Source organism: Berghia stephanieae, chromosome 3 (assembly GCF_034508935.2).
Source record: "Berghia stephanieae isolate SIO BIC M18660-M18661 chromosome 3, UCSD_Bste_1.3, whole genome shotgun sequence".
NCBI classification, from domain to species: Eukaryota; Metazoa; Mollusca; class Gastropoda; order Nudibranchia; family Aeolidiidae; genus Berghia; species Berghia stephanieae.
In genome coordinates this window covers 8489051-8516886 of record NC_088362.1, presented here as the reverse complement: position 1 = coordinate 8516886, position 27836 = coordinate 8489051, and the positions used below count along the sequence as shown (strand labels likewise).

Here is a 27836-nt window from a genome sequence, read left to right as displayed (position 1 = left end):
ATTGCCATCCCAACCAAGAATACCCAGAGATTCCTAGCGTTGACCTGTCTTAGGTAAGTCCTACTTTTTATACTTATCAACTTTTGTCTCTAAACTGTTTTATGTCGAAGAGATTAAGATGATAGAAATTTAATAATATATGGTTAAAATAAGGTACTTTAATGTTGTCATCTCGTATTGTAAGAATAGACGTAGTTATTTCACCCCTCCTTATCAAATGGATGTTGGAACATTGTCATATTTATTAGATACAAAATACATATCTACTATCTATAATTATAATAATAATAATAATAATAATAATAATAATAATAATAATAATAATAATAATAATAATAATAATAATAATAATAATGATAACGATAATAATAACAATAATATAATGATGATGATTATAATAATAATAATAATAATAATAATAATAATAATAATAATAATAATAATAATAATAATAATAATAATAATAATAATAATAATAATAATAATAATAATAATAATAATAATAATAATATAGCACTTGTATAGGACATAACCTTGGCTGGGTCATGCTCTATGCGCTTCAGTTACAACTAAGAGGAATACACTCAAATGTTTACAAATCATATGTTTAAAAAAAAAATAACAGTACATAAAAGAGATGTGATTTACAAGGAAAAAAAATATCATCTCCGAAAACTATAACTATACATTCAACTGTTTCCCTCCCAGCCAGGGTCAGGACAAAACTAAGTAATCTCATTCCAAGCCAAAGACAGAAAGCATGTTGGAAACCAGATATAGGGGGATTAAAGTCACAGAAAGTACCTCCCTGGCCACCATGTTTTGTTTTGTTTTTGTTTTTAAGGGTTTTATCGGCGCCAGTAAAAAGGAGAAAAATAGGATAGTAAAAAGTTCTAGAATTACAATTAAAGTACCCAAGAAAAAGTAAGACATAGGGGAACTGGGAACAAATAGGGATCAGATGTAGATTCCAAGAGGATACCACCAATAAACTTAGTTTGAGATCACCTATAAATCTCATCCGGACACAAGCACAAAACCCAACAAAGAGGAATACACTCAAATGCTTACATTATAAATTCAAAATAAGAAATATAATAATACATAACAGAGAGATGATTTACAAGGAAAAAAATATCTCCCAAAACGATAACTATGCATTTGACTGTTTCCCTCCCAGCTGGGACTCCGGCCAGGGTCAGGACAAAACCAAGTAATCTCATTACAAGACAAGGACAGCAAGCATGTTGGAAAACAGATATAAGGGGATATAAGACACAGTTTGTACCTCCCTGACCACTATGGGAGGTCAGGAACCCCACACAGGTTGGCCACAATGGGAAGTCAGGAACCCCAAACAGAAAACAAATTATGTAGATTCCTAGCTTTCAGTGTAATCGATATTTTTAAGTGTGGCGGCAAAAAGGACGCCTAGCAGACAATTTGTACAATTTGAAAGTAAATGTGGTTAAACATGGTACAAACTAAGCATTGTGGAACGCGATGATGAATGTGAAGCTGTTGAAATGCGTGACATGAATATTCATACATGTATTCATTTTGCTCTTGATCAACTTCCGTCTAAATGCCCGGGGTTTTTTCCCTGATTCCCAACCACCACTGCAGTAATGTCTTATTCCAGAAGAAAAAGATAAAATCCTCACGAATGGACAAAAGACAAAAAGGGATTAGAAGAGAAGAGACAGCATGACAATGACAGACTGCATGCCATTTCAAATAATACTATGAAACTGATTGCTTAATTAATCATTCCACTATACTGTAGTTAGCGTAATGCGTTGTGCTGCTGTCGTGCGCCAGAGGCCCAGCACATCCATCTTCGGCGTTGACTTTCTTGTCCCGAGTCTCTTCTCGTATTGATAGTCTGCCATCCAAGGCTGCGGACACTATCTGCTGTCCTGGTGCCTTCCCAGTATGATTGAACCTGCTGATATAACCCTCCGGATCATACAAGGTGCTCAAGCTACCACAACATGGCAAGGAGTGGATTTGTTGAAAATAATTTTATTTTTAAGAAATATGCCACAACACAATATTTGTGCAGCTTTGTGGCCGTGTGGGTTATGGCACTCACTTTCAGACCTGCAGGTCCCTGAAGTCACGCTATGAGTGGTACAAAGTTGAGTCCTTGGAAAAGGCTCTTTAATTTCTTGTGCGCCCCACCCCTTTTAACGTTACATTGTTTTTTTGTTTGTGTTTAAGAGTTTTAAGGCGCTTGCAACACATTAAGGTCATATCAGTGCCAGTAAAAAGGAAGTAAATTGGAAAGTTAAAATTTCTAGAATTACAATTAAAGCACCTAAGAAAGGGGAAAAGAAAAGAGGAGTTGGTTCAAATAGGAAACAAGATGTAGATTCCAAGAGCACACTATCAAAGTACTTAGTTTGAGATCACCGAAAAGTCTCACCCAGACACAAGCACATGTCCCTACTAAGAGGAATACACACAAACTCAAATGTTTACAAATCATATATCATATGTATTCAAAACATAATACAGTGCGTAACAGAGAGATGATTTGCAAAGAAAAAATATCATCTCCCAAAACTAACTATACATTTGACTGTTTCCCTCTCAGCCAGGGTATCCGCCCAAGGCCAGGACAAAACCAAGTAATCTCATTCCAAGACAAAGCCAGAAAGCAAGTTGGAAAACAAATATAGGGGGATAGAAGACACACTAAATGCCTCCATGCCCACTATGGGAGGTCAGGAACCCCAACCAGCATTCTCATTGTACTCAGGTGTAAAATTAGTATTGTCGAAGAACAACGTTGTTTCTGTCAGACAAATTGTAATAGTAATAGCATCTTACAAGTGTTGTGTCTGAATGAGTGTTGCTGTTGACTTGGACCCCTGCTGTAAGTTTAGTATGTAGATACAGTATTGTGCGACACAAAGGTCACATTGTGACATTTATTGAGTTGGTTTTATTTTTCAATTTATATATTAACATAATATGTTATAACACGAGTGTGTGTGTGTGTGTGTGTGTGTGTGTGTGTGTGTGTGTGTGTGTGTTTTCATCTGACAAGAGTAAAAGTTTTATTTAAAAAAGCACTTCAAATGTGTAGTTAATTTTTTATTCAATTTTAAATGTATTTATTCAATTATAGGAAACATTAGTAATTATTTAAATCAATTAGTGAGACTGCAACTGCAATAGAGAATCAAACATTGGACATAGAAAAGTTAATTAATATAATTTAACTTCTCTTCAACTGGCACAAATTTACTTCAAATCAAAATACAATTCCATATATAACCTCACACTTCACGTTAACAACATTCCATACAATATTCATGATTCATAATGAGTATGATTATGATTAACGTTAAATGAATAGCACCATTTTAAATTTCATATCCATGTAAAGCCATATATTAAAAATCGTTCCCGTCCTCTCAATGCCATTGGACAACTGCAATATTTGACAAATAGAAGTAATAGAAGTAAACAATTTACCAAAAATTATAACATACAATTTTCTAAGTTTTATAGACGTCTTATTGCAATTCGTATTTTAAAACACTCCTGTCACTTTACAGGGACAGAGACATGTAGATAATCTAGACAGAAGCTGCTTTTTTATATTCCCATTATATGACTAAGTCGCATAAATATGTACTTGCAAAAAAAAAAAAATGGGGAAAATGTGTTGCTTTAATGCTCTGAGAGATGGTCCCAAAAGCTGAATCGGCAGAGCACTTGCTTCACACGCAAAGGGACCGAGATTGATCCCAGATGAAGTCAAGATTTTTCTGACCCCTCCCTGTCTATCCTGCAGTGATTGAGTGGCTGGTTCTGTTAGATCTTTTTTGCCATAAACTAGAAGCCTATCCAAAGGGTAGCAAGCAATTGCTATTGTCCATTTCACGCTATAGAAACCGGGATAGACTTCGCTCCATGGGCCTAACGGCTCTAAAGGACTATTTTTTAATTTAATGCCCTGAGGTATAATACAATTAGCAATTATTTTCACTGAGATGAAAATGTATACCAGAATATTAACATTAACATGTCTTTTGATGTTGTAAATTGTAAAACAATACACGCCCACTCGCGGGCAAATTGTACTGAACATCTTTTGACTCTGAGGTATTGTACAAAAAAAAAAAAAAAAAAGAAAGAAAGGCATGGTCCACCAATGTTTCAATTTTACTACTAAATATCTAGTTGCCCATTAATCATGCCTGCTATGGGAGTCTCTTAACCATTTAAAACCCTAACATATCTATGCTTCTCTAATTCGCACAAGCCAAGCCCACCTCAATAGTACAATCCTTCCAGATACCTGATAGGCTTCCGCCCACTTTCCAACTCTTTCACATTCAATGAAGGAAGCACATGGATAATATAGACAATATTAGTATCATATAATTCAGATTTTTTAAAAATAAAAATTATGCCCTTTCGCCACGACATCATAAGATATCGTCGCCTAGGCATTCCACGAAGGAATATATATCAAACAAGATGTCTGATGTCAACAGGAATCACCCATGTTGTCCCGTGAGCAAATTGGGGGTTAATAATCTTGCTCAAGGAAAAAAATTAAAGTGCCTAAAGCGGGACAAATGCAAGTAATCTCATTCCAAGACAAAGACAGAAAGCTAGTTGGAAAACAGATATAGGGGGATAGAAGACATAGTAAGTACCTCCCTGCCCACAATGGGAGATCTGGAACCCCATCCAGTAGAATTACTATCAAATCACCCAAGAAAAAGTAAAACAAAGGGGAATTAGTTCAAGTTGTGAACAGATGTAGATCCCAAGAGCATACCATCAATGTACTGAGTTTGAGATCACCTAAAACTCTCATCCAGACACCAGCACAAGATCTCACTGAGAGGAATATACTCATGATTACGTAGTAAGTAGTAGTAGTACAAAACAGAGAGGTGATTTAGAGAAAGAAAAATATCACCTCTCAAAACTAACACTACATGTCTCAGCCAAGGAATTCCATTCCATGACAAAGACGGAAGGCAACTCAGAAAACAGCTATAGGGGGATAAAAGACACAACAAGTGACCTCTTGCCCACTATGGGAGGTCGAAAGACCTCACCCAGATCCAGACACGGTTAGCAATGAAGAAGAAAAACATCATTTCCTATAACTATTTGACTGCTTCCCTCTCATCCAAAGGCTCTGGCCAGGGTTATAACATAACTAAGTCATTTCATTCTAAAATTGAGGACTAAGAGCTAAAGACAAAGGGGAAATAGAAGACATAAAAATGTGACCTATCAGCCCATCATAGGAGGTTTATAGACCTTGCTCAGTATGATAAAATCAGCCTCACTTAAAGCCTATAAATTTTACAGTTCTTGGGTGTTGATATTTATGGACTGTACCGCATTTATACATAAAATACAGAAAGAGATGAAAGATATAAAACAGACTTTATCAACAAGTGGACTAATTCTAAATTTCAAGGGGAAAAAGTAGAGCACACCAGATTATAGGGGAACAAAATAGTATCTAATAATACACTTTTTGAATTGTTTCTATTCACTCGTAGTTAAAAAATAATTACATGAAAATTAAACAGTGTGAAAGATTGTCCAATTCTGTAAAATTTGATACATATTTATTGTTATTTGATTGATTCGCTTCTTTTATTAAGACAGTCAAAATCATACACTAGAAAATCCAACAAATGGCATACACAAATTATGAGAAAAAAATAATTTGTTAAGAATGTCAAATGAAAAAGAAAAGAAAAAGGTTATGATGACTTACATCATTATGGTTTTGTAGAAATGAAAAAAAAAAAAAAAAATTAGACCCCATTCAATTTGCTGTTGTATTTTTATGATCATGGGTCACCGAAAGAAACCAAGCAATTGACATGTGCAGAGCAGGTTTGTTGACAACTCAGGTTGCAAATCGTTTTGGCTGATCAAAGTCAACAAGACTTTTGATTAAGATAAAAGAAAGGGGCACCGTTGAAGATATCCATCTCTGGAAAAGGTTCAATACATAAAACAACTCCACAGAAAAATGAGCACATGATTAAAAACATATGACAGAATCCATTTCTACCAATTTCGGGCCTTGCTCGACAAATCAGTATTTTCAAAATCACTGTTTGAAGAAAGGTTGAAAGAAGGTGATTTGATTTGCTCAATTCCTCATAAGGCATGCCAGTTAACAGTATTGCACAAGGAAAACCATCTTGAGTGGGCCAATGATTCATCGCTAATATTTTCCTCAATGGTCCACTGTCCTTTTCAATGGCAAAAATCGCTTTTGTGTTTCAATTCAGTGATGGACAGTGAAAGATTTGGAGGAAAAAGAAAGAGTGGTTTGAAAATTTGAACATTCAGGAAATTATCCCATATGGTGGGAGTAGTGCCATGGTGTGGGGTGGAATATGTGCAAATTCAAAAATGAACCTTCAATTGATAGACGAAAGCATGCACATATGTTAATAATATACTTCACCCTTGTGTTGTCCCATTCTTCTAAAAAAAAACACAACATTTTACCCTATATCAGCACGATAATGCTTGTCCACACACTGCACTCATAACAAATGAGTTTTTGAACCAACAAACTGTCAAAGTCATGTCCTGGCCAAGCTTAAGTCAAGACCTAAATTACATTAGCACAAATGAGACATGTTATTAGGACGACGCATTTATGCACAGAATGACATTGGGAATTTGAACAATTTGCAGAGAGCACTGGTGGAAGAATGGGAGGCAATTCCGCAAGGAGACTTTCAGAACCTTATTCATTCCATGGGGTGATGTGTTTAGACCTGTATGCAGTCAAACGGAGGTTACACGCGCTACTAATGAATGGAAGAGTATTCACCTTTGGAAACCCGCGCCGTTCTTTTGCATTTGGATGCTCTTGTAGCCTTTGTTTTGAGGATGACTTTTGTTTTTAATGATATAATGATTGCTTCGTACTCATTTGATTGTGAAATTTTTTATATGATTTAACTTGTATTGAATTACTCTTTTTGTGATATGCAAAACAATTAAGTTCATAAATATGGTTGAAAGCTATTACCAATCAAACAGTGTTGCATCAATTGTGGCGCCAAGTACATTACAAATAAAATTAATAGTTTTAGTAATACTAATGCAAATAAGTAAAACAATAATGTAATAAATAATGATGATGATGATGATGATAATTATAATAATAACGATGGTGATGATAACATATAATAATGATTAAATATAATAATAATAATAATAATAATAATAATAATATATAATAATAATAATAATAATAATAATAATAATAATAATAATAAATAATAATAATATAATAATAATAATAATAATAATAATAATAAAATAATAATATAATAAATAATAATAATAATAATAATAATAATAATAATAATAATAATAATAATAATAATAATAATAATAATAATAATAAATAATAATAATAATAATAATAATAATAATAATAAATAAAATAAAACTAAAATATATAATTTAAAAATAATAATAATAATAATAATAATAATAATAATAATAATAATAATAATAATAATAATAATATAATAATAATAATAATAATAACAATAATAATAATAAAACTCAAACCTCTTTATACCACTAGCCTTACTTACAGTACTTACAGCCAGCCTTTTGCCTGGAACAAATCGCTTATCTATATAACAAAATGCCAAAAACCTCGTTATACCATCATCTACCAACCCAACGGGGAAATGCTTTATGTAAAAACAACAGAAAAAAATACTTGTTCTCCCGCCAATGGTACTCAACAAAATTGTCTTCCAAGTTTTTGATCACAATGAAAACAATATAAGTGTTAGATTCTTTTTTATTTCAATGTGTTTTTTTTTGTTTTTTTTGTTGATATAATAGCTGTTTAGACCTAGTTAATAAAAGTATGATTTCCAATTAGAGTTCAGATAGTGATTACAAACAATGGTCGAGTCCTGCACAACATTGACCAATTTCGCTATATCGCCAATTTTGCCTCAGTGGTATAGTGAGGTTTCACTGTAATAATATAATAATAATAATAATAATAATAATAATATAATAATAATAATAATAATAATAATAATAATAATAATAATATAATAATAATAATAATAATAATAATAATAATAATAATAATAATAATAATAATAATAATAATAATAATAATAATGAACACAAATGTGTAAAATATACAGGAGTTTCTTGATTATTTAAAAGCTAAACTTTGATTCATCATTGGATACACACACATGCTAATTATACTATTCTGCGTTCATCGCATTCACACACATTATGCTAAACTATTATAAACTCTGTGAATAATACATGACACCAAAAGATGAACTGATAAACCAGGAGGTGGTTGTCCACCACATGAAGTAATTCAATATTGCTCTGTACCAGGTGGGAGAAAATATTCCACGCATTTCTCCGATTGTGCTTGTGACATGAGCAGCTGAATTAAGCAGGGACCCCATTGTGCTGTTTTCTCCACCCAGATTTGGGTATGTTGTGTCAGGCTTGGATAAAATGGTGAAAAAATTTACAGCTCCTTCACCAAACAGGCTCATCCAGCTAAGACCACCAAGGGTTTTCAGAAGGAAAGTGAAAAAGAGAATAATAATGACTGGTGTAATGTACTGAATAGCAACAACACATAGATAATAAAAGACCCTGGCCACCATTTTCTGTAAATCAACATTACTAATACGACCAGACTCCTTTTTCATGTTCTCAATTTTTTCATGGGCTAAATTTAAATGAGATTGCATAAACATGGGCATGAAGCAGAGTTTTACAGTACACATGAAGATAACGAAAAACAATCGAAATCCTTCAAACTGATCTTCATAGAAAATCTGTTTCCTCACAGTCATACTCTTTCCACATAAGATATCTCTTCCAACAGGTTTGACCCAAAGGAGAATCAAAACCAGAGGGAGTGCGTAGTTGATCTGGAGTAAAACATTTATGAATCGCCTCCCTTCACTATATTTCAGAGTGTCCAAATGTAGCTTTGAGAATCGTAGACCAGGGAACGTTAAAAGAGCACCGACAAATGTACCAAGAAAAGCCAGCAAGATCCTAAGGGTAAGGAAAGACATTGGCCCATAGTTTGAAACTCCTTGAAGTTCCAGGAAAGCTTTAGCATTATCTGAAAAGTTTCTGTATCCTTCTTCAAGTCCTAATTCTATGACATTATCTCCAACCACAAGTATTCCCATGGCAAATACAAGAAAAAAGAAAGTAAAGGTAATGAGTAGGATACGTTCTCCTCCGTCCTGTGTTCTCATGTAGACCCAGGCTTGACTGGCAAGAAGTTTGAGGCAGAAAATGAGTACTAAAAGACACCATAATATGCTGAGGTTAAATTCAATTCTATGCTGAGCAACAGCGTAATAAATTTCTGTTAAAATGTAAATGATAATGGCACTGAAGGAGAAATCCACCAACCAAATGTACTCAGAATAATACTGAAGTTGAATCAAGTCAATATCTTCCACCACAGCCCTGTCCAGCTGTACTGAAATATTTCTTGGAATGGTAAATGGTTCCATTTTGTCAGCACCAATGTTTGTTCGCCTGGTGTCATTTCTTTTTCTCCCTTTGCCCCCTTGATTTGACTGTTTTCCATTACTGCCACCAGATACAAGTTGCTTCAACTCGTCATTTGTAGGATGAAGGTATCGATACAGGCGCTTAGACAACAGCCATCGACCAAAGGAGTAATATGGTGCAAGTTTGTGCAGAAATGTGAACATTATGAGGCTGAACACTACTTGGACCCCCAAAACTGCCATGTTCTCTCAATTTTCCAAGGATCTCTATCTTAAATGTCTGTTGAAAGATTTTAAAAAAGCTTCAATTAGTTATAGTCTGATAACAAAAAAGTCAAATAGGCAGATGTGATAATTCAAAAAGAAACATGGTGTATTGAACAAAATGTGAGTTTTATCCAGCGCAAAATCCACTAAATGTACAAAGAGCAATCTATTTTGTTTGATGATGATAATACAGTGGGACGTCACTAATTCAGAAATGTCCTTCAATGCAATCTCCTTGGATACGTAGCTTTGAAATGATTGGTTAGGAAGTGAAGACTTTAAAATAGATGTTCTAACAATGCCCAACTGGTTCATTCCGTCTTATTTTAGAATTATCATAAATTTTTAGGGGGTATTTTTTTTAAAAAGAAGCAAAATCAAGGCAATCTCATTCTATACTTTTTTTTTTTCTGTTCAATGTTATATCAGCAAATAAATTCTTCAAAATCACTAATCTGTTGTCTGTCAAATTGTAGGTCACAATGATTCACCCTTATTTTTCTAAATTTTTAGTTTAGTAACACAAACATAAGAACAGATTTCATCTCACTCCAGTGTATATTTCAGTAGGCTTAGAAAAACTTTACTTTCAATATTAGATTATTATTCCTTTAATAGCCTTCTCTTTGAATTCATTTCAAATTAGTGAATACTTTTCTTTCAATCACTTATTATCGCTTTCTCGATAAAACAGAATTTTTGTTCTGTAAAACACAACTCTAAATCCGCTTTTAAAAAACGAATTCTGCCTCTAAGTTAGGCACTTGTCTGGAAATAACCAAAAGCCTTTTCGTTATTGGCAGACACATGTATCAAATTGGCAGAAAGATTTTATGCAAAATGCCAAACTCGGCGTGAAAAATACCAAATATTCTGAAAAAAATGCCAGTTGTTATTTGTGCTCTAAATCAGTCAATATCAAGTGATATTTAACACAAGCTAAAAGTAAATAGTACTCACATGTCAAACCTAGCTTTTAAAAAAAAAAGCAAATGGATCAATGAAATGTAATTTCTTGACCTGAAACGTCAAACTGGCAATTCGCCTTCTTTTTTCAACCAGCAAGAAAGTTGTTAATCATCTAATCGGTCCACCAACCATTAACATTTTCACTACCTACCTACCTATAATTTGTTAATTCTGACCACAATTTCGGGGATATTGATGATGGCTGGGAAATTGTTTATTTGGCGGACAAATCCAAGGCCTAGGTGTTGTTCGCCCCAAAATAGACCACACCTGTTTTTTTCCTATCTTCTTCATACAAAACAATACAATTTATTATCACACTTCCACAAAACAAGATCCAACAACATATTATTTGAATCAGAGATGAAAAGAACTATCAAAACATGGAAGCAAAGATGGTGTAAAATTATCTAGCTCATATAATATGAATTTTATGATACACCGATATAGGTGTGGATAGACAGCTCAGTGGGTAAGAGCACCTTTCATCTTGCTCCTTTTAGCTGCACAGCTTCGAATCCGATCATCAATTATATTTTTTGAGCGAGTCTCATTCTTTTCTCCTTTTTTTGTTTGGCCTTGTTCCATTTTTTTCTGAGCATGAACTGTTTTTATTATTTAAAAATGTTTGATTGTTTTGGGTTCCCCCCCTCCCCGCTGACCATTTGGTCGCTCTTTGAATATTTACGTTTGTTTGCTTTTTAATTATCTATTCATTTTAGAATATACCTTTTGAGATACAAGTGGGGTCAAATATGACAATTTGATAGAATGGAACCAAAAGAGAGAGAGAGAGAAAAATATTTTTAAAAAAAAGGGGGGGGGGACACTTTGTAGAAAGAAGACGTAAAAAAAGTGATGGAACCAGGATTCGGACACACAGCATCGATTCCGACTAGCATTCTAAGTCTAAGTCTAAGGCAGATGACTGTTACTGTTACAAATTCAGCCATGGTTAATTTTATGTTTTATTGATATTTTATTAACTATTCTATGTACATTTCGAAATTTTCCATATTCTAGAATGTGGATAATTGTTTTAAAGAGCGGAGTTTCAAAAAAAGTGTCTGTGGTGAATAACCGTCCATCGTATCGTTATTATTGGCAGACAGGTATTGGTATCTGCCAATAATCATTGTTATTCTCAGAAATGTTCGAGTCTGAGTCTGAGAATAATCACATCGATCTATTATCTAAGTTAGGGATAGGGTTGTCAAAGTCCTTCCTATCTTTCTATTTGAAGTGAAGAATTCCAAATTTACTTAATCGGTATCTAGCTATCTAGATAGAGATTAATAAGGAGACATCATCAAGTTCAAGTTAAGTCAGTCAGGGGAACTTATTTTAATATTTTTTTGTAACTTGAACTTGAAAGTTCTGGTCAAATCAAAAAAAGGGGCACACTTACCACTAGAAAGTATAAGAGGAGCAGTAATTCAATTGCAGATGTTCAACTGTATAGTTACATCAAACGTCCGCTAGTTACAAATACAACATAAAATGAAAGTTTCTGCAAAACATTTGAGTCAACAATAACAATCAACCAGCCTACTAACTACTAACACACCGCTAGAGGTCAATTATAGCGTAGCATCGATTGACCCGGTAGAAAATCCCTAAGCTATTGATTCCATAGAAATTTCGAGTTTTCCGCACAATTTTTTCTGGCAATACCCTTTGTATTTTAATTTAATTTGTTTTTTTTTTTTTTTTCTCTTAAGACTGTTCTTTGGTCAAAACCTCTTATTGATGATGATCAAAATTTATTCATTATAAAATAAATTGTCTAGAAAGAGTTTTTAAGAAAACATTTCTGGCGTACGTATATAATGCTCGACACGAGTTGATTATGATAAGGGAGTTGTTTGAACGACATGTTAGCAATGTGTAACGAAGATGAGAAGGGGAGGGATAGGGATAAGTCTGTTGACTGTTTACATCGAAGACTAGGGGAAGGCCACGTATATTTTGCCTAGATTTTTATCAAGTGGAGTCAATATTTTGGTTGTTCACCTCACATCAGTTGATATTCTGTGATCTGATTGTCATTAAAATGGATGGGCGATATAACACCAGAAGTCCAGGTATCCTTTAATTTTTATTGTTTTTATTTTTATTATTATCTCTGTGACTGTGATTGATTATTGCCAGACCTTTGGCTGACCCTGACTATGACTGAGTGACTGTGCCTGTCATTTATTGCCAATACAGTGGCGATCGCCTAATTGCTCAATTTCTCAGCAAAACAGAATTTTTGCTCTGTAAAAAAACACAACTGCCCGCTTCTAAAAAACGGATTCCGCTCTGACAAATTCACGATTCAAAAAAAATTTCAAATTCAATCTTCCAAAACTGCCGCAATGTGTTGTCTGCTGTGTTTGAGTTTGACATAATCATAAACAAGAAAAGAGACCTCCCCCCTCAATCTCCTGACTTCTGTTGAATTTAATTGAATTGAATTAATGTAGATGGTTCAGGCAAAGTATTTAGTTTTGCATATTCATCTTTCAAGGGTTTAGTCTGTGTGGTAGCACTGTGGATCATAGATTGTTGGCAAATCTTTCCAGAATCTGTACAACTCAGCTTTGAAGGCATTTACACTTTCAGCATTCACAACTCTCTCTGGCAAGTTATTCCAACTATTAATTGTTCTAACAGAAAAGTAATTGCTTCTTGTCCTAAGTCTGCTGTGTTCTTTTTGTAATTTCATTGAGTTGAGTGTCCCCTGGTAGGGCATTGATTGTTGATCTGGAAATTTGGTCTCTTGCAGGTATCCATTCCATGCATAAACTTAAATAATTCGATCATGTCACCTCTTTTTCTCCTATGTTCAAGGCTTGGGAGTTTGAGTTTCTTCAGACGATCTGTGTATGGCAGGTCCTTAAGTGAAGACAATAATTTTGTGGCTTATTTTAAGTAGCCCTAAGAAGAGTGAGAAAAAACAAACGCCCTAGAGCCTTTACTAATACTTATGGATAACCTTCATAGAAAAAAAATCCTCTGGCTTCGAGCTGACCCTACTTATAGAAAAAACAAAACACCCAGGACTGCTTTCAATACTTCACAAAACAAAATGGTGACGGAAAACCACAACAATGGTCATATTAGGAAAGTGCAAACTTTCACTCATCTATCAAGGTTTGTTCTAGAGTTTTTAAAATGCTACTATTTATTGACAAATTGAATAAATAAACGCATGACAAAAGGTCCACGGTGAAAATACAAATTGAAGGAAATGCTAGAACGAGGAGCTTTTGGAAGGCCTCCCCCATTATTGCCAACATGTCTGCCAAGTATTGTCAGACACCCCCCCCCCCCTTTTTTTTTGTTTTTCTTCTCTTTTTTTTTACAAAAGTATTTCTAAAAAAGACATTTTTACTTCAGAACAAAATTCATTCGGAACTGAAGAAAGGTCTTGTGATTTGTATATTCAAATTCTATTCAAACTTGACAACGAGGATAATTGACTAAGCTGAAAAACCTCTTTGGGTTAGGATATATTGAAATATCTTAGGATCATTAAGAACCAGGAATATGCACTGATCTCTGTTGTCTTTGTTTTGTTTTTCAGCTGTAAAGCGTTTGATGAGAGAAGCACAAGAGCTCAGTGAACCAACTGATCAATATTTTGCCCAACCATTGGATGTAAGTATCTGCTACCTCTCATCTGTCTTAAAGAGCATAAACTCACATAGTGCCTAAGTTTATGTAATGTTCTTTCAATCGTCTAGACCTATGAAGCTCTGTAGTTTGTACCGTGAGCGCCAAGATATGTTTTTTTTTATTTTACCTGGCCTTACCATTGGTTCTTGGTTGTATATTTTTACATTTTTGTGCATTTGCATATACATATGTATACATTGTCTCCATAGATTCTCAACTTTGTGTTTATACATTTTTATGCATGCCACGTCTGTAAACGAATTTCCATATTTTTGGATGGATAGAGTATATATTGGTATTATTATTATTATTATTATTATTATTATTATTATTATTATTATTATTATTATTATTATTATTATTACATGTTACCTTATATATATATATATATATATATATATATATATATATATATATATATATATATATATATATATATATATATATATATATATATATAATTATATTATATTATATTTTAAAATCTATTTCAAGTTCACGGAGAGTTGAATTTTTAAAATTCTTTTTTTAGGGTGGTATTAAGATATCCATCTTGATTACAAGATCGCGTATGACTTTTATTTAAGGAAAGGATTTTTTTAAAAAATGCTATTGTATCCAATTGAAAAAATTTAGAGAGCGGCTGCAATATTTGCTGTAAATAGCCGCAAGACAGGACTGGGTGTATAACAGCAGCTCTTGACCTGCTAAAGATGGACAACACTCCAGTCTTGTAGAGAGAATGCACGAATACAACTATTTCTCAAAACAGTGAAAAGCAAACATTCCAGACTACGTCAGGCATTCAAGAAACACTCCACCAGGAGTCACATCGACAAATTCCATCAGCCATTTGCAAGAACAAATACGTACAAATACAGTTTGTTTTTTTTTCCTCGAACAGTGGAATGGGATAAACTACATCATGGCATAATCGACACCATTTCAACGCATTTTTCACTTATACAAGAACACCAATTACAAAAAATTTTTTAATGAATTAAAAAATTAAAATTGAGCTTTATATAGCGCAATATCCATTGAATGTGCTCAAAGGGTCCCTGGTCAACAACAACGTTTAACATGCAGGACGGGACATGGCGCCTGTTAGGCAATATTACAATTTTTCAGACAAAGATAACACTGTTTAACAACTGGGTACTCATTTTACACCTGAGTACAGTGAGAGAATGTGAGTAAAGAGCCTTTTCCAAGGACTCAACTATGTGCCGAGCGCGAGGCTCGAACCCAGGACCTTCCGATCCAAAAGCGAGTGTCATACCACTAGATCACATAGCCGCACTATCGAATGATGACTGAAGTGACAAGGATTCATGTGGTGTGATAGATTTAGATAGATTTTTACACGATTTACAGTGATGGGCACACCATGCCTTTTGCATCTTATGGATTTGAACTTGAATGTAAGAAATTTTTATTCTAATCAAATCATCACAATTATTTGACCATCTTTTGTGATAACTTCTAGAGTATAATCAATCAGCCTGTCCATGGAAAGAGGCTAGAACACTGTCTCCAGATAAATCAAAGCAGTCTGTTGCTAACTGCAGATAAGGTTTAGACATTGAATAGTGATGCCAAAACTCCGGTTTCACCGGAAAAAACTCCGGTCTGGAGCAAAAAATTCCGGGCTCCGGGCAACTTCCGTCAAATTCCGGTGAGGTCAATTTGTTCCAAGGATACCCCCCCCCCCCCCTCCTTTCCAACCACCACATCATCATCATTGCCCTAGTATTACACAACCATCATCACTACCACTACTACTGCAACCACCACCACATCATCATCACTACCACTACTACAACAACCACCACCACCACATCATCATTACTAACACTACCACATCACTGCAACTACCACTACTACTACAACCACCATCACCACATCATCATCACTACCATCACATTACACCACCACCACCACATCATCATCACTACCACTACTGCTACATCCATGACCCCACATTATCACTACCACTACTTCTACACCACAACCACATCATCATCACTACAACTACCACTACCAAATCATCATCACTACCACTACTACTACAACCACCAGCATCACATCATCACTACCACTACTACTACAACCATCACCACCACCACAACATCGTCATTACCACTACTACTACAACCACCTCCACCACATCATCATTGCCACTACTACTACAACCACCATCACCACCACATCATCATCACTAACACTACTACTATAACAACCACCACCACATCATCATTACCACTATTACTACAACCACCACCACCACCACCATATCATCACTACCACTACTACTGCAACCCCCACCACATCATCATCACTGCAACTACCACTACTACTACAACCAACATCACCACATCATCATCACAACCTCTAATACTACTACAACCACCACCACATCATCACTACCACTACTACTGCAACCACCACAACCACATCATCATCACTGCAACTACCACCACTACCACATCATCATCACTACCACAACTACTACAACCAACACATCATCACTACCACTACTACTACAACCACCACCACATCATCATCACTACCATTTGTACTACAACCACCATCACCACCACGTCAACATCACTACCACCACTACTACAACCACTACCACATCATTATCATCACGACCACAACTACTACAACCACTATACCACCACCACATCATCAACACTAGAACTACTACTTCAACCACCACCACCACCACATCATCATCACTACCACTACTACTTCAACCACCACCATATCATCATCACTACCACCACCACTACTACTACTACAACCAATATCACATCTTCCTCATCACTACCACTATTACTACAACCACTAACACCACATCATCCTCACTACCACCAGTACTACAATCTCTACCATCAGGTTTTGGCGCTTTACTTCATTTAAAATAAGGAAACTTTGGGATTGTATTTGACAATATGTTTATGTATCATAATATAATTCTAATCAGTTATCTATTTAGAACTATACAATATGTAAACACAATGCCAAATACCATTCCAATTCCTTTTTCTTGTGTGTGGAAATTCCTCTTTCGGCATTGAAATTCCTACGAGTGGTGTCTGAAACTCCTGTGAGCCAAATTTAAAGTTGGCGTCTCTGCATTGAATGCAATGGAATAAAATGAACAATGACCCTACTCCTCAACTTGTATTGTATTTTGTTGGTCCACAAGCCAATTATAATTAAATTAAATTGAACTTTATATAGGCAATATCCACTAAATGTGCTCAAAGCACTTTACAAGGGGTCCGTGGTCAACAGTAACATTTAACATGTAGGACGGGAAATGCCGCCTGTTAGACGATATTACAATTTTTCAGACAAAGACACTGCTGTTAATGGCCAGGTACTCATTTTACACCTGAGTACGGTGAGAGAATGTGAGTAAAGAGCCTTTTCTAAGGACTCACCATGCGCCGAGCGCGAGGCTTGAACCCAACTGAAAGCTTGCATGGATGATTTTGAGGTTGAGAATTGGAATAAAAGTAGCAAAAGCTCTGTTATATTTTAAACTTATTTAAACCAAAATTCATTTTTAGGATCAGCAATATCCAGATTATAAAGTGCAAATTAAGAATAAACAATCTATTCCCATCTCATATATCCTAATTACAGAGTTGTCAGTGTTAGTTAATCACAAGAGACTTCACTATAAATTCAAGATAAATTATGCCACCACATACGTACATACCACCATATATGTACATTTTTTTGAATACTTTTTTACATACCACCACATATATACATACCACCATAATATATGTCCATTTTTTTGAATACTTTTTTACATACCACCACATATATACATACCACCATAATATATGTCCATTTTTTAAAATACTTTTTTTCATACCACCACATACGTACATACCACCATATATGTACATTTTTTTAAATACTTTTTTTCTCAACAGGATAACTTGTTTGAATGGCATTTTACTGTCAGAGGACCTGCAGATTCTGACTTTCAGCATGGTATCTATCATGGACGTATTATTTTGCCCGTAGACTATCCAATGAAACCGCCAAGTATTATATGGCTAACCGTCAGTATCAATATAAAAGTTGCATGTTTTGTCTTTTGTTTGTTTGTTTGGGCTTTTTTTTGGGGGGGGGGGGGGGGGGGTTGTTTTTAAAATCCAATTTTCATATTATATTTTAAAAGTAAAACTTTCTCATCCATTAGAGGGAAATTGTTCTGCTTATGGCAAGCACCATTCTTGGTCACCGTAAGAGTGCCTCTTGAGTAAGAATGAGATGACTTGCCACACAAGCCAGTGGACATGAACCTCACCCCCTCCCCCCCCCCCCCCTCACCCCCTGATCACTTGATGACACCAATACTTACTGGTACTCTTAGTTATTTCTCACATCTTTCTCTCACTATTCATTAAAACTTGTTGCATTTATTAATTATTAAGACAAGACAGATTTTTTGCATTAATGATGTAAAATATTTGGACGGATAATTATACTGATGATAACAATTATATTGTTATTATCAAGAAGAAGAAAAAGAAGGTGAGAGGGAGGAGGAAAAAGGGAGGATTTAGAAAGAAGAAAGAAAGAAGAGAAGGAGAAAAAAAAAAAAGAAACATGATTTTTTATGAGTGATAAAATGTGACAGATGCATCATTTTTGATAATTCAATTTATTATTTCTTTCAGTCTCCCACTTTTCATGCTTTATTCTACAGCCCAATGGTCGATTTGAAACCAACAAGAAGATATGTTTGAGTATATCAGGGCATCATCCTGAATCATGGCAACCTTCATGGTCAAGTACGAATATTTAAAAATATATAATTATTGCCTCAACTGGTTCAGAAATTTTCAGGGGATCATGAAAATGCAGTGCAGCACGGATCTCTTGAACAAGTCGGGACTGGGCCTATTTTTATGAGATTTCCATGTTGAGCATTTTACAGAGAATATGAAGAAGAATGTGAGGAAGGTAAACAGGGGTGGTTTTGGTAAGGCCTCATTATAATGAGGTGTTGCGTTTAGTGTATCTTGTCGAATTCATAGGTGGAATAAGGTTTTACTATGCACATGCTATTATAAGGAGATAAAGCCAGCACATCACATTGTTGATTACACACCAGGCATGTGGTTTTTACTAACAAATCTGGTACCTAATCACTATCATTCCTCAGTTATTTCTCTCACCCCATCCTCCTCACCTCCAATCCCTTGTTTGATTTTAAAATAACAGTAACAGCCTTAGGCTATCACTGCCTTGCTAGTCTCCCACTGGTATTAGCACACATTAGTAATGAGTGAGTCGTTGTGTGCATCAGGCACAGGTCAAATATGCTCTGGGTACACCCCTCCACGCACACACACACACACACTCTTTCTCTCTCACACACACACATACATACAAGCATACACATACACATACTATTCCAGACAATCGCATGCGTGACACATAAACTAACACGTTTAACACCACATTTAGAACTGTGGCAGCTTTCGTTTCCATTCAAGAAAACATAGGCAGAGGAATTTTATCAACAATCATGAAAGTCAATATTTAGTTTATTTGAGATTTTCGTGTTGACCTTTGAAAGTGCTTTGAGATTTTTGTGTTGCCAATACTATGCAAATAGAGAGATTTAAAAGGGATGTGTGGAAATGTGTTTGAGATTTCCGTGATTTGGAAATTTATGTGTTCAAGATTTCCGTGCTGCGCTGTATAATAATTAAATCTGTTTTGAGGCTTTTGTCCAAAAGTCTTAAATTAATATGATTAAATTTTCTATATCTGTTACGAGATTCATTGATGTATTATAGATATGTTATTTCTCGATACAGGATTTGTTTTGTTTTCTTAGTTTCAGATTTATTTTTAAAAAATGATTTTTGTTTGTTTGTCGTGTATAGTTAATTTTGTTGTGAGCAATTTGATACCAATTCTTATATTTTAAGTTTTATAAAGAAGAGGAATTTACAAAAATTAAAGGGATTCAGATGATGAAATGTAAGATATATAAACATGATTAGCCTTTTTGGTTTTGTTTGTTAGAACGCAATGACTTATAGAGAGAAAATAAAACGTCCAGTATTATTGTGTCATGAACTTTGGAGAGGGAAAAATGCAAACAGCAGGATAGACCAATAACTTTCTTTACAGAGAATAAAGGATAGAAAAGTGGCCAAGTAAAAATAATGTGTGTTGAATTAGATATTGATATGACATTATTGTAGAACAAATGTGTCTTGTTTTTATGATATTGAGATATCCCTAAAACAATAACAACTGCCAGCCTTGGAAATTTTAAAAATGCTTTGCAGTCAATTAGAGTTGAATGTTTCATGTCATTTGGTAACAATAGATTAATGAATTTAACTGCAAAATCCATCTCTCTGCACTGTTAGATGTCAAACTGTAGTAATAAATTGCGAAAAGCAACATTTGACCATTTTTGGCATGCAACAGTTTTAGAAAATTATTTATCTTCCAACATTTGTGTTTATTGTTTATCTGATATCAGTTAAAAATCTTTTTCAGTCCGTACAGCCTTGTTGGCAATCATTGGTTTCATGCCTACACACCCTGGAGGGGCCATTGGGTCCTTAGACTACACATCGGAGGAACGTAAAACTTTGGCCAAAAAGTAAGCTCTGATAAGTTACTACTCATTGCTGAAAGTTTGCTATATGATAGGAAGTTTTAAATTATTTCACCTTCTGCCTGGTAATATCTTCTTCGTTTATTTTGTTGCTGGTTTTTTTTGTGGCGGGGGGGGGGGGGGGGGGGGGGGGGGGGGGGGGGGGGGGGGGGGGAACTGTGGTTGTAATTTTAATTATATCTTTATATCTTAAATTTAGATTTTTAAAAATAATTTCAGATATAAATCAAAAATTAAGAAAATGCAATATCTGTTTTTCTTTCTTCACGCATTGATACTCTCTTTATTAAGTATAGAAATTAATTTCACACAAATGGATTTATGATAGTTTGTTTTCATTAAAAAAAAATGTGATGCTTTATATTTTCCTTTATTTGAAGTGCTTGAACATTTGTAATCATTCCTTAATGCCAAATTAATTTGAGCATGGTTTGTAATCATTTTAACCTGCAGGAGCAAAGATTGGAAGTGTCCAACTTGTGGTGAAATCACAGGTATTCTGTTGGATGTTAGTGCTAATACTCAAGCAACGTCAAATGAGGCCAAGGAACTTGCAGCCCAGATAAACTTACAGGTGAGAATTTGGATATTTGACTTAATCCTCTTTGCTCCTTGTGGAGCATACAGCCTCTACGAGCGTCCCCCATCTACTTCTGTCTTTGGCCATCTTCTTGGTAGCCTCCTGTGTGAGGCCTGCCATTTTCATTTCTGCTGACAGTGAGCGCCTCTATGTCTGTTTTGGACGCCCCACCTTTCGTGTCCCTTGTAGGTTTCAATCAAGGGACTGGCAGGTGACATTGCTCCCTGGTCTTCTTAATGTATGACTGACCCATCTCCATTTCCTCTTCCTGATTTGGGTGTTGATAGGCTCTTGGTTTGACCTTCTCCATAGTTCTATGTTGGAGATGTGGTCATTTGGATATTTAGATGCCACTTATCAAAGAAATCCTGAATGGAGTATGAAATAAAAGTTATCACTAGCGTTTTGTTTTGAAATCTTTCCCTTTTTATTATCTCTGTTTAGTGCTGCTCATTTCAATTCGCTTTAAGCCTAATTGAAAGATTTGTCTATCCATCTTAAATGTCTTTTGAATTGTTGAACTCCATTAAACAAACCCTTACATTAATAAACTCTGAAAGCACTGAATTAGGACAATTCAGGTTTTTATCCCTCTAATTTTTTTCTCCATCAGTTGTCCACAGAAAATTAGCAAAATTAATCAGATTTAACCATCCTTGAATCTGTTTCTAAGCTGAACCATACCCAATAATTTTTTTAAAAAGGATGATATGAAAAACAAGGACATCCAGCTCTAATAATGCATCGTCATTTTTTATTTTTTTTAAAGCTAATGTTAAAGCCAAACCCCTCCCCTATCTTTGTGACCAACAGAGACAAATCATATTTCCGTTATTTGGTGGGAATAGTCATGTGATCTAAACACATATGATCAGTTATCTTGAAGATAGGTCATTCTAAGCCTTTTTCTCAAAATCACCTATCTTGCACTTAAGCGAATTCCTTCAAGTGGTGTATGAAATTCCTGTGAGCCAAATTTTAAGTTGGCTTCTCTGCTAACTTACACCCAGGGACAAGATGCTCTCCCTTTCTTTCTCTCAAGTTGTTAATAAATGCCTCCTCTTTTAACAATATCAGTCAGTTGTGCATGGTTGATTTAAAGTGAAATCCGTCTGAGACTCTTAACTTCATCAGAAAATGGGGGGGGGGGGGGGGGGGGGGGGGGGGATGGGGCTGTCAATGGCGTTGATTTTAAGAGAGAGTTGGCATAAGCCTGTTGACTTTTCATGTATTGCATTGTACTGATTTTTTTTCTTTCCTTTTCATGTTGTTTTGAAAGAACATTTAACTTTGATTCAATTTCTTATTTCTATATCATTTTTACATTTTATAGGGAGAAAAGCCAAAAACCAAAGAGGGAGAAATTGCTTCCGAGCAGCCAAAATCGACAGAGACTCGGGTAAAAGCAGAGAATTCGTTTGAGGCTTCTCAAGAGCATGGAATGTCTCCAAAGGAAAATATAGCCAATACATCTACAAATATTCAACAAGAGACAAAAGCCCCGTCACAGCCATCTGTTGTCCCCAATAACCAGCCAATCCCACAATTTCATCAGTGGTCTCCCCTTACCAACACATTTCCCATGCCTCCTATTGCATTTCCATTCCAATATCCTGGAATGCCACCAATGGCACCCATGCAGTTTCCATACCCACCTAGTCACTACCCTGCGTTTCCACAATACCCATGGCCACCAACTCCTGGAAGCAATGAGATGTACCCAAACCCTTTTCACACTCCTCCTATATCTGTAAATAACAGCTCAAACCACTCCACTAACACAGGATCTGATGCTTCATCCAATAAAAATGATCAGTACTCACGCTCTCCAATGACATGCCCTGTCATTACCCATAGCTCACATCCGTCGGTCAGCAATAATGCAGTAAGTGCCGAAAGTTCAAATGGTTTACAACATGAAGAAGAAAAAGAAAAGGAAGAAATAAAAAGCAGTAGAGGGGAAGTGTTGAGAGAACTCTTGTCAAAAGTTAATAGAGTTGGCTCTGGTACAAATGTAGATGGTAATCTGCCAACAACAACATCAAACTCTGATAAACAAGACATTTCAGGAGTAAGAGTGCCTTTTACTTTATCTAAATCGAAGAGGTCTGAGCATGCCGGAGATCAGCATAATAACGATGAAGGCACAGACAGTGAAATTTCTGCAAAGTCTCAGAAAAAAGTTGGGGGAAAATCTGTAAGTGAAATGGGAGACACAAATACTGAGGATAACAGTGAGTCTGATGTTCCTCCCATTGATGTGGATCAAAGTACTGGGCTTGATAAAGGTGCATGCAGTTCCACTTCAGAACTTGAGAGGTGGAAGCAAAAGTATCAAATGTCCAAAGGTATAAGACAACGTCAGTCTGCTACTGCCAGTGTATCTCCTGATTTGACAGAGGAGGGTGCTTCGGTTGACTCAGAAAATGGTGCTGTGGGACAGAGGATTGAAGCTGCAGTTGGAGATACTTGGACAAGAAATAGGTCTCGGCATGTGGCAAGACTTGGCAACAATGCAAATGTAACAAATAGGCCTGAGAATGTAAGACAAAACCGGCAAGGGTCATATGATGTTGGGTTTTTCCTGATGGTTGGTCTGTTTGCCACCTCCATGCTGATTCTGTTTAATAGGTTAATTGCAATAGATTGGTCTACTCTTTAATCATCCCTTTGTTTATAAAATTAAATTTCCAAAATTCAGGTTACATCGTTATGAGCAAACTGTTGAAATCCATTTCATAACTGCCATTAACACAATTAATTCTGAGGTACTTTATATTGCATTTTCCAAAGGAAGCATAATGCACAAAAGGATTTTTTATGTTACCATACAACAATTTTGTAAATATATTATTTAAAACAAATATAGCTACAAGATGCATGACATTACTCTTGGTTTAGCATGTATAAAGATTTACTATGGCCTTATTTTACGGACTCAGGGAAAGCCGCATTTCACTTTCTGTTCATTTCAGATTTTCATACATATTATTCAATTGTTTTACTTATGTTTTGAAGATATTTTCAGCGGGATGTTATGTTTTGAATATATTTTCAGTGGGATATTTCTTTACATCTTACTACATCTAAGCTGTATTTCAATTTGTAGTTGCGGATTCACTTTAGTCAGGAGGGGGTTAGCCAGTGTTTTTAAAATTCATCCTTTCTGTTTTTTGATCCTCTTGTTTCTGATGTCCCTTCATGCAGCATTTTTTGGGGGGTTTTTTTGCGCTTGTTCTAGAATGAGATTATTTGGTTTTATCAAGGCCCTGGCTCCAGTACTTTCTAAAAGGAAAATATCAAATGGATGTTGTAATTTTTTTCTCCCTAATGTGTATGTATTGTTAGTTGTTTTCAATGTGCATTTAGGAAACATGTGAGTGTATCCCCTTTGGTAGAGGTAGTGTAGCTGTGTTTTGGTGAGATGTATAATTATAAGAGCTCTTAGATTAGACCCACCATGAACAGTGCTAATGGTTTTCCTTGGATCGGTGGAAATCCGCAATTTCAGAGTGGGAGGAGGAATTTCCTCCTTTAAAAAAAGTCACGTTTCCCCAATCAAATGTACTGGCAGTGAGATACTTGATGTACGATGGAACAAATAGACGTAGTTTCCCACTCTCTAGAAGTTAGCGAGATTATCAGTGATAGTTTGTCACCTCAATTGCTCTTAAAGTGGGGGGTTAGCGCAGTAAAAATGTGGCTTAAAGTCAATCGTTCAAAATTTTCCTCCTTTTTCAGTGTTATCACAATCAACACTGCATGAAGAGATTGCTCTTGGATCTTCTTATGTTCTCTATCCCAACAAGGCAGTATTGTCCATTGTCTTACTACTTATTTCTCGGTGCTTGATCTTCTTCATTTGTCTCATGCAGAAATGACCCAAAATTGCCACAAGAACTATAAAACTAAAACTTCTTCAATTAATTTCAGGTTTTAAATTGATCATTTCTGTTTGAAATTGTTAATATGATGGTCGTACTTCAAGGGTTACTTCGTGTTCATGTAGCTGCCTTAGATGTCTTCATTTTGTACATATATAGAATAATAACCTAGCTATTGAGTAGCCGGTATATTACGGTATTTTAAAGTCCCACATTACTTTCTTCTGGTGTTCAATTGAATAGCAACGTGCAATATATAAAAACATAATGTGCCTCAGTGACTTATTGATTTATCTTTATTTTCTAAGAGGGCAAAGTATTATGATGATTCATGACCTCTTTCATCTGCATTAAGCTGAAATCCTGAGATTTCTTTGCATACATACATCTGTGATTCACTGTTACCCATGTTTTTGAGAAATAAAATCTGAGATCTGCATAATCAATGATTTTGTTGTCTTTGATTTTCCTATCAGTTCAATGATATATATTTTTTTTAGATCGACTTAGGTCCTAATTGTTTTTTTTTTGTTTTTTTTTTATCAAACAAAAATTCGGATCAGTGGATTCTTGAACTTTTGCTTTTGGAATTTTGAACGAGTTCCCAACCGCTGTGCAACTTTGGGAGGTTGCATCAATTTAGGGTAAAGTTAAAACATTTCAAATATAATGGGTAGTTCAATAATTCTTGGTGGGGTTCCTGGCTTCCCATAGTGGGCAGGGGGGTACATACTGTGTCTTCTATCCCCTTATATCTGTTTTCCAACACACTTTCTTTGTCTTGGAATGAGATTACTTGGTTTTGTCCTGGCCGGAGTCCTAGCTGGGAGGGAAACAGTCATTGTTTTGGGAGATATTTTTTTCCTTGTAAATCATCTCTCTGTTATGTATTATTATATTTGTTATTTTGAATTTATAATGTAAGCATTTGAATGTATTCCTCTTTGTTGGATTGTGTGCTTGTGTCCAGATGAGACTTATAGGTGGTCTCAAACTAAGTACTTTGATAGTGTGCTCTTGGAATCTGATCCCTATTTGTTCCCCGTTCCCCTATGTCTTACTTTCTCTTGGGTGCCTTAATTGAAACTCTAGAACTTTTTACTATCCCATTTTCGTCCTTTTTACTGACGCTGATATTGATATAACCTAAATGTGTTGCAAGCACTGTAAAACCCTTAAAAACAAACAAAATCAAATACAAAAATGATTCAAGCTGTCCACTCCTACTTCTACCAAGCTGAAGAAATAAAGCGCTGACCATAATAATAATAATAATAATACCTTTGGAATGTGAGCACGCGCCACAGCTTTTTTGTCTTGCATTGCACTCCCTATGGAACTAGCCTGAGGGATTCACCATAACTTGACCACAATCTTCAAGGTACCAAGAGACAATCAAAATCAAACAGTAACCGCATAGGTTTAAAACACAGAGAAAAAAGCAGAGACTGTCGATGAATGCTGACTTTGATGAAGCCGTGCTAACATAGTTCAAGCAGAGTCAAGCAATCAACACGACGAAGTTGTGGCCTAACATTGACCAGGTGAAGATAATGGTAAACGAGCTAGGAACATTGAGTTGTCAAGCAAGCAATAGCTGTTTCTGTCATTTCAAGAAGCAACATGGCGTTATTTTCAAGGTAGATTACTTCAGTTTGAAATGGCCACTGTAGGTAACAAAAAGACAGCGATAGTCAAGTATTTGCCTACCCACTACCAGCTATTTTTGGTTGCCCCACTATATAGTTTTTTTTCAGGTCCTGATGATGTCATTATCATCATCATCATCATCATCATGTAGTTCCATATCTGAAGCAGACGTCGGAGGTCATCTTCCGCCAAGCTGATCTATCTCTTGCCAATTCTATTAAAGCAGCGCCACCTTTCTCAGCTTCATCTGTCCAAGTTCTTATCCCTTTCAAATAAGTTATTCTTTGTCTTCCTCTTATTCTTTTTCCATTCATCTTTCCAGTCAAGGCGAGTACTTCCAAACCAGGGTGGCGGATAATGTGTCCTAAAAATTCCATTTGGCGTTTGATGATTTTTGTTATCAGTGATCTTTTTCTGTTTTTCTGTTTCTGATGTCATTATAGAGATTGCAATAGCATTGCATAAGTCATTCATTCACACCAGTCGAGATTCATGTGGGTTTAGTTCAGATCCAAAACACTGATATAGGTCCAATTAGCAAGAAGTCGTGTGTGTTTTAAGGATTTTACAAGGTTTGTGAC

The 27836-nt window shown here is 35.3% G+C and overlaps 2 protein-coding genes across 3 annotated transcripts; one reads left to right on the top strand and one right to left on the bottom strand.

Annotated features, from left to right (window-relative positions):
- Positions 1 to 26051, top strand: LOC144967109 (uncharacterized). Of its 2 annotated transcripts, XM_078903948.1 has the most exons (8): positions 1 to 53; positions 9006 to 9096; positions 14371 to 14444; positions 18422 to 18553; positions 19204 to 19288; positions 21021 to 21126; positions 21595 to 21715; positions 23055 to 26051. In XM_078903948.1, the coding sequence occupies exons 3-8, from the start codon at positions 14385 to 14387 to the stop codon at positions 24381 to 24383; spliced, it is 1833 nt and encodes a 610-aa protein (XP_078760074.1). In that variant the 5' UTR covers positions 1 to 53; positions 9006 to 9096; positions 14371 to 14384; the 3' UTR covers positions 24384 to 26051. The 2 variants fall into 2 exon arrangements, with proteins under 2 accessions (XP_078760074.1, XP_078760073.1); XM_078903947.1 differs by lacking the exons at positions 1 to 53; positions 9006 to 9096 and adding an exon at positions 12656 to 12883.
- Positions 8210 to 12343, bottom strand: LOC144967110 (transmembrane protein 161B-like). Its single transcript, XM_078903949.1, has 2 exons — positions 12208 to 12343; positions 8210 to 9843 (listed from the first exon to the last, which is right to left on the bottom strand). The coding sequence occupies exon 2, from the start codon at positions 9804 to 9806 to the stop codon at positions 8310 to 8312; it is 1497 nt and encodes a 498-aa protein (XP_078760075.1). The 5' UTR covers positions 9807 to 9843; positions 12208 to 12343; the 3' UTR covers positions 8210 to 8309.
- Positions 26052 to 27836: the final 1785 nt, after the last annotated feature.

Excerpts from the sequence above, each read along its gene's own strand:
- LOC144967110 (XM_078903949.1), bottom strand. The coding sequence starts at position 9,806 with ATGGCAGTTTTGGGGGTCCAAGTAGTGTTCAGCCTCATAATGTTCACA.
- LOC144967109 (XM_078903947.1), top strand. The coding sequence starts at position 12,853 with ATGGATGGGCGATATAACACCAGAAGTCCAG. Across the intron at positions 19,289-21,020 it reads ATGGCAACCTTCATGGTCAA|TCCGTACAGCCTTGTTGGCA; the intron begins GTACGAATATTT and ends AATCTTTTTCAG. Across the intron at positions 21,127-21,594 it reads CGTAAAACTTTGGCCAAAAA|GAGCAAAGATTGGAAGTGTC; the intron begins GTAAGCTCTGAT and ends TTTAACCTGCAG.